Source organism: Plectropomus leopardus, chromosome 10 (genome assembly GCF_026936395.1).
Source record: "Plectropomus leopardus strain MGB_pleo_1.0 chromosome 10, ASM2693639v1, whole genome shotgun sequence".
Classification (NCBI taxonomy): Eukaryota; Metazoa; Chordata; class Actinopteri; order Perciformes; family Serranidae; genus Plectropomus; species Plectropomus leopardus.
Window position 1 is genome coordinate 24,906,185 of NC_142185.1, and position 14,262 is coordinate 24,920,446.

Here is a 14,262-nt window from a genome sequence, read left to right on the forward strand (position 1 = left end):
TCAGCAGGTGATTACATTCACCTTGAAATGAGAAGAAAGAAGCAGAGTGGTTTTGGAAATGGAAAGATAATAAAGACTGTCAGAGAATGGGCCGGAGATGGTTGTTGGAGAAAAACCTATTGGCTTCTTTTCATCCTGAAGATGTCCACGGAAAAATCTCTGTTCAGCCTAAATAAGTCTTCTATTGTCCCCATAATGACGGGACACCATTAGTTTCAAGCCCTGCTTTTTAATCTGCAAAAATGATGTGACACATGACGCAATGTGTGATGTGAAACAGCAGAAAAATTTTGGCCAATGTCTTCTTTCTTGCTGACAGGCCGATGATAATATTTATAATAACTCAAAAATTTAATCATATTATGCCGTAGTATTTTGTCTGTTTTGGGCAGCCTCTCCATCACAAATAAAATACTTCAATTTAATGCCTTTTTCAACAGACAGCACTGTTGAGGTGCTGCTCTGAGTTTCTCCCTAAGCTGTTTCAGGCATGACCTTTTGTCACCCTCTAATCAGAACAAATTGCTATAAAAAAATCAATTCAGCAGTTTCACTTCTCTGATCCTGCAATATTTGTGTATTAATACGGTAACAAGCCCTAAATGGTAGGATGAAATGAAGGAAAATAGAATGATAAATTATTTCATAAAAAAATATTAGAGAAATGTTTAAAACGAATAAGCTGAGAACCACCGTGCTTACAGTTATTTTCTAACAACATATGAGTGGTACAAGTTCATAATGCAGACAAATTGATAAATGCCAGTAAACAGTCGATGCCAGAATGTTTCGCTAGCCTGCAACACACACTTATACCGGAGCAGCTTCAGCTGTTTTCTGTCATTCAGTTGTAGATAAGCAGTCATGTGTGTCTCACTGTGGATGGTGGAGTTGTAGAGTAGATTTGTGGAGTTTGGTTAGTTGCAGGTGGTTGTTTGCAGTTAGCTGGTGATCTGCAGTAGAGCAAGCAGCCGCCAGACCTCTGTTAATCTGTTTATCCCATGGATGTATAGAGAGAACTGGATATAGTGTCAGAGGCTGGCTCTTTTTACTCCTATTAGTTGCTCAGAAGCTCATCAAGGCAAAAAAGTCATGCTTTTTGTGTAAAATTACCCGGATCTTAGGCTCTGCTTTCACATTGCTGGGGCCATGGAGTGCACACACTACAGAATTTCACAGGCTAAGCAACTAACTTAAACTGGCCATCAGCTAAATTACTGCTCAGCCAGCTTCTAACTCTAATGGGAATAAAAAGATTTAATCTGATTTAATCATGTGACAGACCCGGCGATTGTTACTTCCACAGGTTGGCCAGTATGTCAGATAGAGTTAGATGTTGATAAATTATAAATTTTAGGCCCTGGTAGCACATGTTGGCTTTATTTGTCAGGGTTTTCCCATAGTCATGGAAAATCATGGAATTTTACAACCACATTTTCCAGGCCTTGAAAAGTCAAGGAATTAGTAAAAATCATTGAAAGTTTTGTAAACGTTAGGGAATTTTTTGAGTTTAGTAAAATCTTTACTGTTATCTTCAGTGAATAAGCCTCCACATAATGTAACATAAAGGCAAATGTATTTTCTCTACCTGTCCACATAACGCACCTCTAGTAAGCCTCAATGTTTGTCATTTTGTTTTTCATCAAGTACATTGCTCCGTTTCCTCCCTGTGTTCTGTATCTCTCTTCAATGATGCCAGCTAGCTGAAATTAAACTTTAATAGTTAGAATCGAAATCAAAATCATTTGGAAATGCCGAACAAGAGGGGCAAAAAAAATTGCTATTCTGGGTCCTGTAAAAGTCTTGGAAAAGTTTTGAAATTTTGTCCATGAAAACCTGTGGGGACCCTGATTTATGAATTTGCACAATTTTTTGTGGATGTAACTATAAAGTAATATGTGACTGTGTCACCTTGAACGTGTTTTTTCAAGCTCACCAGGAGAAGAGGTTGACATTTCTGTTCTCCGAGTTACATCAGTGCAGATATAATTTGCTTCCCTTTGTTGTTGACATTAGACACAACAGACAGACACATTATGTCTGACTCAAACCGCCCCATATCTTACATCTACTAGAGCTGCTTTTTTCAGCGATAAGTATGGCTGACTATCAGTCAAATCACTGAGGTCAATGTTTTCAAAAAGTTACAGCATTTAGATATTAAAACAAATGAAATGTCATTACATTTTGCTGAAACAGATGTGCTTTTCAACATGAGATGATTTTCATTTCTCCTGCTCTTCACAGTGGACCAGATCTATCACCTGGCGTCTCCAGCCTCCCCTCCAAACTACATGTACAATCCCATCAAAACACTCAAGACCAACACCATTGGCACTCTTAACATGCTTGGTGAGTACACTAATTGCCCCCTTCCCATATATCCAAAACCATAGAGCTCGTCAGCCTATTGGTGTGGTTTCATCTTTTCAAACATTTGACTTGACGAAGATCCAGGCAGGATGGAAACTTTGTCTTCAGTAAACTTGTGTGGCATGGCGTAAGTGTGCAGGCGTTACCTTTTACTCTGCCCTTATATGAAATCATATGAGACATAGCTTAAGAATTCCAAGTCTGAATTAAATCCCATCACATGAACACAGCTAGATTTCTTTTAGTTAAATGTGGTTTTTGTTGTGCTTATATAGAACACAACAATAATGTTTTTATTTTCAGTTTACCGTAAAACTTCTAAAATAAGACCGTTCCACTTAAAGTCCCGGTCCCTTTTTCTAGCGCAGTCTGGCTACACATTTGGCAAATAAACACCTGTCTCAATTAGAGGCCCGGTTGCCAGTTCATAGAAGTTATACCTGTTGGAGCTAACGTTAGTTGGCTGCTTAGATCGCACATACAAATAAATATATTTAAATATTTGTCAGCATAGACATGCTATGCACATGGTTAGTTTAAGATTCTCTATGATTTAATCATTCACTTAATTTTACTAAACCATGAACACCAAAGAAGACAGTAATACAGGCATAGTGAACAAGAGAGAGACACACAAAAAGAGATTTAAATAAACTATTTAATTGTGTTTCCTGTCTTTGCTGAGCAAAGGTTTTGTGTGAAAGGAAATAAAAGTCCATCCCATATAGACGCCTGTACCCAATATAAACCTGTTGAGATCAATGGTTTAGGCAAATAATAGCCCAGGCTATTAATGGAAGTTTTATGATATTACAAGAAAATAAAATCACTTAAATAAACCATAAGATATTGTAAAAAAAAAAAAAAAAAAAAGTAGTTTACGAGCAGAAATTTCAGTTCTATTAGAATCGGCCTTCAAAGATGTGCTTTCTTTTACTGTTTTTCTTCTCCTCGTAGTAAATGGTAAATGGACTGCTTTTATATGACACTTTCCTAGTCTTAGCGACTACTCAAAGCACTTAGCACTACAGGCATCACTCATCCCATCCACACACAATCATACACTTCTGGCAAAGGTTACCATACAGGGTGCCGCCTGCTCATGAGATGATCATGCAGCACACTCACACACAGATGGTACAGCGTGAGGACATACAGACTGCAAGGGACAGGGATTGAATTTCCAATCTTCCTGTTGGATGATGGCTGTACATTCTGAATTACAGCTGCCCCACAGTGTGAAACAAAACAAGAAAACAAAAACGCGGAAAACCACAATTACCAAAGAATTATTCTCCCTCATTACGTTTTCAACATTTATCCATGCCAACTGTCTACAGTCTATCAAGAAAAATAATTAATGTTTTATATGGAGGTCAGAATTTCATGTCTTGTTTTGTCTGGGTGAGGTCAGACTGCTCAGCAGAAGCCCATTTTCAATAGATAATTAAACTGAGAAGATTTATTGTGAGAGGCACAGACAAGCTTCCCTCTGACTAACAATCTTGTGCTTTTAGCAATTTGCAATGTCACCTTTGAATGACTACTTCAGATAAATTATCATCAGAGCACTGGATAAATATTAACATGAAGTGGAGCACAGGGATTGATTTTCTAGCTTTAAAGGAATTATTCACCCCTCAAACGACCATTTGTATATCAGATATTCACACTATGATTTCATGAAGAAAACTGTGTTTGCTTCCATGGTTAACGGAAAATCCAAAAATTGAGAGAAAAGTCTTGAAGAATTAGAGTATGAGAGGTTCGTGTTCAACAACAGCAAAACTATATATCAGTTTACATACTCTCACACAAGTCATGCAGTGTAATCCAAGTCTCATTTATCCAGTCCTATGCGCATTAATTTCCAAAGAGACAGCAATTTCTGACGGGAAACTGAACTGAATGTGAAACTTATGTTTCTGCTCTTGTTAAAGCCAGACTCCGTTGACAAAAACAGTTATTTTATGTCTCTGAACACAGGAGCTGCTGACCTATCATTGCCTCAATCAGATGGTTAGTTTGCGTGATTGTGTGACTTGGCATTTTTAAAGGTTAGTTTGGATTTGCAAAAGTCACACAATAACACAAACTAACTAACTGATAGTGGCATTGATAGATCAGAAGCTCTCGTGTTCAGTGAGTTAAAATTATTGTTTTTTTTCAATGTAGTCCAAGTTTCACTTTCAGTTCCTTGTTGAAGAGGGCTGTCTGTTTGGGAAGTGCTGAGCATACCACTGGATAAATAAGACTTGGATAATACTGCACGACTTGTGCAAGATTTTGTAAATAGATGTCTTAGTATAGTTTCCGGTTGTTAAACATGGCCCCCTATGACTTCAGTTCATCAAGAATTTTCTCCATTTTTTCTGCTTTCACCATGGTGGTATGTGAGAAAAACAAAGTTGTTTTTTGTTTTATTTTAAATAAATTCACTCTATCATGGGGTAAGGAATGAAAATTGAAATGGTCAGTTGGGTGGTGAAATATTCCTGTAAATGCATTAACATATAGTTGTTTGTGCAATTGAAGGCTGTAAATCAATCACTGTGCTCAAGATCATTTCTTTCCCAAGGATGTTTGCTATCCTTGAGCTAAGGGCACCTGGTACATCTGCTTGTTGCTGGAAAATGCAGGCAAATTCCTGTTCTTACTGTGTTGCTTGTCTTCAAGGTTTGGCCAAACGTGTGGGTGCCAGACTTCTCTTGGCTTCTACCTCTGAGGTTTATGGAGGTAAGAAAGATGACTCCAACTCATCTTTAAATACTCTGGTGCTGGTTATGCTGATTTAAAGCATCTCATGGGGTTTATGTGTGGTTCCACTTTAAGTTCCCAAAACACTGATTAGCAAGCATGGCCAACGTTAGCATTTCTGACACTATATTTCTAATTGTAGAAGCCAACTGTCTTCTACATTCATCTCTTGTGATTGCTGAATTGAATTTTATGTTTTATTGTAGTCAGTCAAAAACAGACAGCCGCACATGGAGAAAGTGATGATGTGTCTCAATTCAGCAGCACAGCAATTATGGTTAGCATTGTTTGAAGGGCTATGACCATAAATCATTATATTCACAACACAAACTGTAAAAATGTTGTACTAGCAGTCACATAGAAAATCACTATGTTCATCCTGAAAATCAATCACAGTACAGCAGGGAAATCATTCATTCTCACATCTGCTCAGTGCTGAAACGCAGCAGAATTTTCTCGACATGCAGTTAATATGTTCATACTTGTGTCCTTGTGTCAGTCTTTAAGATGAAAGGCAAGCTGCTCCAAATCTGTCAGCTTTTAAAATGTTTCGCAAACGTCTGTGTTCCAGATCCAGAGGTGCATCCACAAAATGAGGAGTACTGGGGGCACGTGAATCCGATCGGTCCTCGAGCATGCTACGATGAAGGGAAACGTGTAGCAGAGACCATGTGCTATGCCTACATGAAACAGGTATCATTACTGTAACTCTACAGTATGCATTTGAAAAAATAACAGCCTTGAGAGAGGTGATTTTCCTCTTTATTGACAGTCACAATAGTCCCTCTTTGATATTCTTCACTGGAATGCTTTGGAGCAACACTACATTTCTGCAAATGTAGACATTAGCCACAACTACTTACAATATAAATACAATACAGTTAAAAAAAAACCAACCCACAAAAAGCAAAATTGATTTCTAGAATTATCTCATTTTAATAAAAATGTAATGGCTTGCTTGAGAGATACAATCCAAAGTTCTCTAATGTTGAAAAGAGCAGAATTTCTGCATGTTTTAACTAGAAATATCTAGAAGTATCTAGAGTGTATAGTACACCCCTGAGTTTTTGTTTTATCGGCAGATTATTTCATTTGTGTTTTCTTTTCTATATTCTCATCATGAAGTAAATATGCATATTTCAGCTGGATAGTAAAATAGGATGTGTAACCATGTAGTTTTTTGTGCATATTGCTGTTTTTGGTATCAATGGTCCCTTTTACACTGCCTGTTTAAGGCGGGAATGTTGTGCAGCCTCGCTGTTCTGTATAGAAGGTACGATTGCAGAACTGGGGGGGCAGAGTTGTCTTGCCTTTTAAGCTGCCACTGGAGGTAGTAACAGACAGTGTCCGTATCAACGGGCCAATCAACCATTGGCAAGATGGGTATGACGTTTTGATGACATGTGTGTGACCCACTGCAAAAGATTTAAAAACCAGCTAAAGCAGTTAGCAGCAAGCTTGAAGAAAAAAACAGACGTACAGTAAATATCCGCAAAATGGGAATTCAGTCACATCCAGGAGTTCCTTTCCAGAGGACAAGAAGTTATTGGTTACATAGCGCTGCCAATGCGTATGTTGTATATCACACAAGAGGCCAACGCTGTTGTGTTAAACGTCATGCCCGTCATGCCTCTTTGGTTCCACGATGCCGGCATGCTGTCTAACATCACACACTGGAGCGGGATGATGCCGCTGTTGTTTGGTCCTGTTTAAAAATGCAAAGGCAACATGAAGAAGGGACTTAGTAGTGGCCGTATAGAATGACCTCTGTCTAAAAATGGGTTGTGAAAATATATTAATGAATCTTGTGTTAATTATACAGGTCAGTCTTTCCATGCATGTTTCTTTAAACATCCAGATGATGCTGAGATTTTCTGATCAACCCCTCCCCCCCATTGTGACTTGATTGACATCAGCCTTTGATAATCAGATATGATTGACTTCTCCTGCTTTCCCTCCAGGCAGGTGATATTTATTTATCTGCCTCGTCTCCTGCTCCTCCTCAACTGCTCATTATTTTTTTCACACTTACTGGGAGAATTCTTAGAAAATGGCGTCTTTCAATGCCCAAATGTCAGTCGTTTGTGCACAGGGACAAGAATATCACTCATTGCATCTGATGCTCAGTCATGTAATCGCAATTCATTAACATTTAAAAACTCATGAGTGTGGGTTATGTAGCGCAAAAAGCATGTCTTACCTGCTCCTCAGACACAAGGCAAACATAATAAAGAATGAAAACTGGTGACTTACGATTACCAGGTGATGCATGCATTTAAACAACATTTTAACATGTACTGGGCAGCAATATTTCAAGCACTGCTTCATTTGATTAAGGTGCCCGCTTCTCAATTTTTTAAGAGGTAGTATCTTATCTACGAATGAGAATTAATTTCTGACATAAATGCTGAGGATAGATGCCTTTAAGTGTTGTTGCTGATTTATACGACTATAGAAGCCACTGCAGTGTATTCACATTTGTTATTTTTTTTGACAGACAGCTTTTTGACAGAAGAAATGTCAGAGTACCAGGGCTCATCATAGCCTTTTTTTCACAACTTTCAACCTGAAACTGCAGACTGATTCACTGCATTGATCTATGGATGGATGTGGTGATTCTCACAGTATCTGCTGTTTACAGCCGCTTTATGCTGTATGAAAAGCTTCTCGCTAGCTTCCTTCATGAACTCCCTGCAGCATCCGAAGGCAGCAGGATTGATATGATAGAAATCCACAGCTTCTGTAAAAGTGCAGCGCGGCAGAGCTATGACTCTTAATTATCTAACCTTGTATATGGTCACATAGTTTATTCATAAATGTTACACAACAGTGTTTGTACTTCAGTGTGTTTCAAGGATAAAATCTGCTACTCTCAATAAAAGTGAAGTTGAAAAAGTGGCTATGATAAGCCCTGGGTAACAGACGTCTGCTACACAAAAAAGAAGCAGAATATCGTGATATGAGTTGTAACTGACCATTCTGATGCTTGTCGAGCTGTGTATCTTTATACTGTAGAAGCTTTGTGCTGTTTTCAGGTGATTTAATAAATAGGGTTCCCACGGTCATGAAAACCCTGGTAAAGTCATGGAATTTTGTAATCACATTTTCCAGGCCTAGAATAGTCATTGAACTAGTGAAAATTGTTGCATTAATGGAGCATGAAAGTAAATTCATTTTCTGTATTTGTTTATGTTACATGGCTTTAATATGTGTCAAGGTGTGACACTGTTTTTGGTTATGTTATGCTTTTGTTTGTTTGTTCATTACTAAAATTAAATCATTTTCTCCCGGCTTTACGTCTATCCCCTTATCTCATGCCCATGAGGCATGTCAATAATTGTTTAAGCACTTTCGGCTTCAGGGGAGGGTCATACAGCTTTAAATGGCTATATCTTGTATTTATTTCACTGCCGATTTTAAAGAAAACATGGAAGCCGCATCCCTCTATGCTTAAGTGAAGCCCAAATATCCCGAATATGGCTGCTGCTGTCTTGTGCTGGTGACGTCATCGTGGGCCAGAGTCTGTGCAGTAGTGATCTCCACGGTTGCGGAGTTTCTTCCAAAACATGCATCCGACTAGTCTCGAGCAGTGCCATTGAACACAGAGACATGGATTGGCTAACACAGCTGTCAATCTTGGCAGAATATCCCTTTTAACAGAATTAAATAACTCATTAAAACCAAACTTATGAGAAAAACGTTCACTTGAACAAAAACTCAGGGCGATGGGATCTACCTTAAATGACAGACATCATCTTTGGGATAAATGTATTAGATGTGGTCTTTGAGTTTTTAGTTTGGCCCATGTTCCATCCACTAACGAGGATGCGGTGGGCTTTATGACCTTTTTGGCCTCACTTTGGTGTAGCTGTCATCTGTCCATCTTTAGATACAGTGTGATGTGAGATGCTGCTGCTGTTTTAGCTCATGCTGATGCTCCAGAGGTGGTCATTCAGGCACTCCGTCTACACCATTGTGCTGAGATTGTTCTTCTCTGTGTTTATTGGCAGCTTGCAAACCAGCTTTAAAGATGAACTGCCAGCTACTGTATTGGGGTGTGTAGATGATGTCCTGGTTAAGACAATGAAAGCAGTATGGCTTTGTATTATTGGCACTATTTATCAGCTATATTTTCATTATCCAAACAATACATAATAATATAAATTTCCTATTATCATCTGATAATCAGCCTGATACATATATTGTTCATCCCCATTGCTAAGCAAATCCCGGTGTGTTGGCTGGTATTTAAAATTTGTGCTGAAGGCTAATTAGAGTGCCACGGTGGTGTTGTATTAGCAACATTAGTGCAATAAACATGAATCATTGCATTTTTCTCTTTCTTTTTCACTCGCTCACTGAGTAAACTGGTTCCCGTGCATATGAAATCCTGCAGGCACCAATGCCCAGTTACATTATATTTACAGTTGACATTGTTGGTTTACTTACTTACCTGTGTTTGTTTATACTGCATTTGGCAGAACCTTTTACTCTCAAATAATCCTTATTAAGCCTGATATATTACTTTTTTTTTTTTTTTAGATTAAGAACGATGAATTTCTAACCCTGGCCCCGACCCCCAAACCCTAACCCTACTATAGTTAGCTTCAACATTTTTTGTGTTTGACTTGTGTTTATCTTGTACATAGGAGATATTGAGATCACTTATCAAATTGATTCAGGGTCAGTTTCAACTTGTAAGTTGATTATAAAAAGGAAAGCTGAGAAAGAAGAACCATGAGTGACAGGCCAAGTAATCTATCAATACTTGTTTATTGAATTTTTATCTGATGCATGAAAATAACAAGTGTAGCTTGCATACTTTTGCACACCTTATTTTTCGCAGCTGTCACATTTCACTTGATTTAAATTGCCAAGCTTAAATTTCTCACACAGGAATTCAAATATAAGCAGGCAACTCTGTCTCTTTCAACTGGAGAGCCTTGACTTGGCATGACTTCAGTTGTATGCTGACACCTCCTTAGCCATACTCTTATGGTCTTTCCTACAGGATCATTTTATATTATCTACCTAATCTCACTTTTGGCCTCACAGCAGGGAAACATCAAGTACTGCAAGCCAATCTTACCATTGCTTTTATTAGATGGTGATAGAGGAAAGACAATGGGAAATGAGGGAGAGCGATGCAACACTGATCCCTTTCCAGATTCAGATGTTGGTTAGGACGGGTTTCATAGTCGACATGAGCCTCAGAGAGACCCCAACAAAAAGAAAATGTTTTATTTATTGATTTTCCCAATGTGTTTGCGTACTGAAACACACACAAAAAAGCACCCACACCTTTCTGATTTGAATCTCCATTTTCACCTCAGCACATTTGTTTTCAAACAGACACACAACAGTAAATTGCAAAGAACAACAAAAACAATTGTCATGTCACATTGACACATACATGCTCTAAAGAAAAAACAGCCCCTGAATGAGTCTCAAGTTAGTTTCTGTAACTTTTTGGTCTAAAAGTCCTATTTTCTGGTAATTTCTTTGACATCTTGTGCTTGCAATTGCATGAAAATGTCACTTTTTATACCTCCTCTTTGGCCTCACAAAATATGTTTTTGTTGATAACTACAGAATTCATACACTCATTTCGCACAAATGTTAAATAGGATAAAATAATGAAGTGATGACATTTTATATCCAAAAAATCAAAGGTCAACTTTACTGTGGCATCAAAATTTTTTAAAGGCATTTTTTGAATGTCGTAACACTGAAACAGAAGGGAAGACATTTGGTCAGTTACTGAATTGGTGACACGAATCAGGGGTGCCCACCTTCAAACTGTGTGATTTTATAGATCCTCTGTGCTTTCAGGGAGAAGATGTGTATGAAGCATCCATTGTTTTACAGACAAGGATGTAAACTGTAGCTGCAGCAGCTTGACTGGTGTGCATAGGCATACAACTGTGAGGTGGTAATTATTTTTTTTTGGTCTCTGTTTTTATGCATGTGGGTTCGGATTGGGGGTCTCCCAAGAGGTGCCCCATGGACAGTAATGTATGTTTAGATTGAGTTATCCTCAGGCAGTGTGGTTGCCTATTAGGGCAAAATGCCAAGCACATATCATTAGATGTAATAACACAGATGTGCAGGATTTAAATGGCACATCACAACACAATGCTGTGTCCTGTGGCAAGCAATAGTTTTAACTGTTATCAAGTCAAACTGTTATTGCAAATTCTGCTCTAAGCTGATTCCTTTTGGTAATTACTATTATCATAAATATTGTTGTTTATCTGCTAAATGAGTTGTGTCAGTTATAATTTGTTTTAAGACTGAAACAACCCGCCCAGGTATGTGTATGCCTGTGCATGCTCAATTTTTTACATTTACACACCTTCCAAGACCTTTTCATCATGTTGTCCTCATTGTGTCCTTGTTCTTCACCTTACTGAATATATTTGCAAGTTGCGTGACCATCAGATTTCATGTTCCACATTTTCAAGAGAACAATCTACATAATTTTCATGTTTTTATTCATGTTATGCGACCTAAAAAAGATTCACATCCCATCTGAAGTAGCTTGTATTGATGCATGAGGCTGACTTGTGAAGGCCGCAGATTTTTTTTTTATAAAGGTTATTTTCTGCATCTGTGAGATCAGTGCCCATATCTTTGATGTAGTTGCTCTCATTTATTCATTCTTTGTGGAGAGTGTGCAAGGAAAGCCTAGTGTCATACTTTCCTGGTACTTATACTCTGCTTTTCATGCAAAGAACATTACTATAGCACTTACTGGTCTATGTAGGAGATGTCTCAAGTGAGCATTTGACAGAAATTGTTAGTGTACCCTTTTAAATTGACACTTTACAGACTAGTTCTACACCGATCAACCAAAACGATAAAAGTAATGGCTGGTAAACTATGTAACACAATATTAATCAGTTTGTTACAATGTAATGTTTCTCAGGGAAATCTGGGGTCCTGGCATTTGTTTTAATGCCACCTGACATGGTTCACCCACCCAAACACTGTTGCAGCCCAAGTACCCCCTCATGGCAGCGAAACTCCCCAATGGCAGTGCCCTCCCCAGCAGGACAGTACACAGTAAAGGAACGTGACAAAGAGGTCAAGGCATTGAGGCATTGACCTGGCCTCTAAGTTTCCCAGATCCCAAACTGATCGAGCATTTGTGGGACATGCTGGTTCCCTGGAGGTACCCCCAATCCATTGTCGGGCCACCTTTGATCAGACTTGGCTCTGACCTGTTGAGGCATGAACACTGGACCTCTGGGGGTGTCTGGGCGTAAGCAACAGATCCTTTTAGTCCTGTGGGTTGTGATGTGGTGTACCGGCACTTTCCACAGATGCTTGATCAGATTGGGGTCTGGGAGATTTTAAAGTGAAGTTGAAGCCTCAAGCTCTTTATTGTGTTTCTCTGGCCGGCTGGGGAGGCAACTGCCATCGTGAATAAATGCTAGGACCAAAGGTTTCCCAGCAGAAAATTGCATTTTAAGAAGATGATCATTGTAATTCACTTCACCAGCCAGTGGTTTCAATGTTTTGGCTGATTGGTGTACATAGACTAGTTCTACCATCATAGTGATGACTTCTGTTGATCAAGGGGGATCAACACATGAACATTAAGCGAAGGAGTTGAAATCAATTAAAAATCACATTTTTTTCTAAGAGTTACATGCATGAGCAAATTTCCAAGAGATAATATCTCATCATACACACATGGAGACCAAGGACAAAAAATAAACCAGAATAACTTGCAGGGAGATCTAAATGATCAGGAGTTGGGCAATAAACTGCATAAATCATAAAGAGAATGTACAATGTCCCAAGAGGGACACATAACCTTGCAGCTCTGAGGACATAATTAGCTATTTGAATCTGGCAATCTGTTCAGAGAGCAGATTATAATGAAGTGGTAGATGGTTTTAAGGTAAAGTGTTCTCCACATGCTTGATAATTAATGGGTTGCTGTTCAAGATTTGTTTGCCAGCTAGAGAGGCTTTGTGATAGCTACTACTTTTGTCCAGATTTTGAAGGGAGAGGTTGACTGATGACCTTGGTTGGTAAATTCATTAAATTAATGAATGGTTGGAAAATGAAGTATTCACAGCCTTGTTTTATGATAAGTGAATCGCATATTGTATTACGTTTGCGTTTCGACATTGCAATTATCTAATAATATAAGTTATGTCATTTAAAATACGACACATGTTCTTGAGGTGTATTTTTCATGTCAAGCAGCAGGAATTTCATCCATGTTGCTAATATGTTGGATCATGAGGGACTTCTATGCTGTATGCTGTGTTGCTGTGTGGGACACTGTAAAATAAGCTCATTTGTCTTGACTTTTGAGCTAATGTATTGGTGTCATCCACCTTAGCATTTGCTTCTAGGTCCACTACTGGCTGCTATTTTTGTGTGTGTGTGTTATTAATTGAGTTAATTAATTCATGCATACATGTTATTTCAAGGGTATAAACTATTTTTTGTCTTTTTTTTTTCTTCAGTAATAGTTTAACTGGGAATTGGGCCTGCAAATTCCTTGAAATTAATGTTTAAAAAGATAAGGGAACTCTGTTGAAACCAAGGAGCAACAAAGCTCACAAATGACTAATGAGTTGTGCATGTCTTTGCAAACAGGAAGGAGTAGAGGTGCGGGTAGCAAGAATCTTCAATACATTTGGCTCCCGAATGCACATGAATGATGGACGAGTCGTCAGCAACTTCATCCTGCAGGCTCTTCAGGGAGAGCCTCTCACTGTACGCATTTTAAGATTTCTACTCATTTATTTGTAGCTTGAGAAAAAACTGTTTCAGGAGGATGTACACATAATTAATGCGGTAATGATGATTGATTACTGTTGTGTTCATCTTAATGACATGAAAACAAATGAAAAACCCTGGCAACCCTCATGAATTGCACATGATTTAACTGAAACATTGATTGATTGATATTGGAATGGGCATGATTACTTAGTACTCAGCAGTACTTATTCAATCTATAGAGTAATAATATATGAATCAGAAGCCTGCACGGGTCAGATTTTCAAGACCCAACTGGAATTGCAATGTGCAATACCAAACCCATCATGCCGCTTGCACATAAGGCCAATTAGTTTTGTAACCTACATAAGATCTGTGGCCAAACCCAAA

General features: G+C 38.4%; 1 protein-coding gene across 1 annotated transcript in view; it reads left to right on the plus strand.

Moving 5' to 3' along the window:
- uxs1 (UDP-glucuronate decarboxylase 1) overlaps nt 1-14,262 on the plus strand; it is a 51,391-nt gene that overhangs the window by 22,672 nt on the left and 14,457 nt on the right. Inside the window, exons 7-10 of the mRNA XM_042494323.2 lie at nt 2,248-2,352; nt 5,050-5,109; nt 5,702-5,823; nt 13,750-13,869. Of these exons, the coding sequence (XP_042350257.1) occupies nt 2,248-2,352; nt 5,050-5,109; nt 5,702-5,823; nt 13,750-13,869 (407 nt within the window). The remainder of the gene's footprint in view (nt 1-2,247; nt 2,353-5,049; nt 5,110-5,701; nt 5,824-13,749; nt 13,870-14,262) is intronic.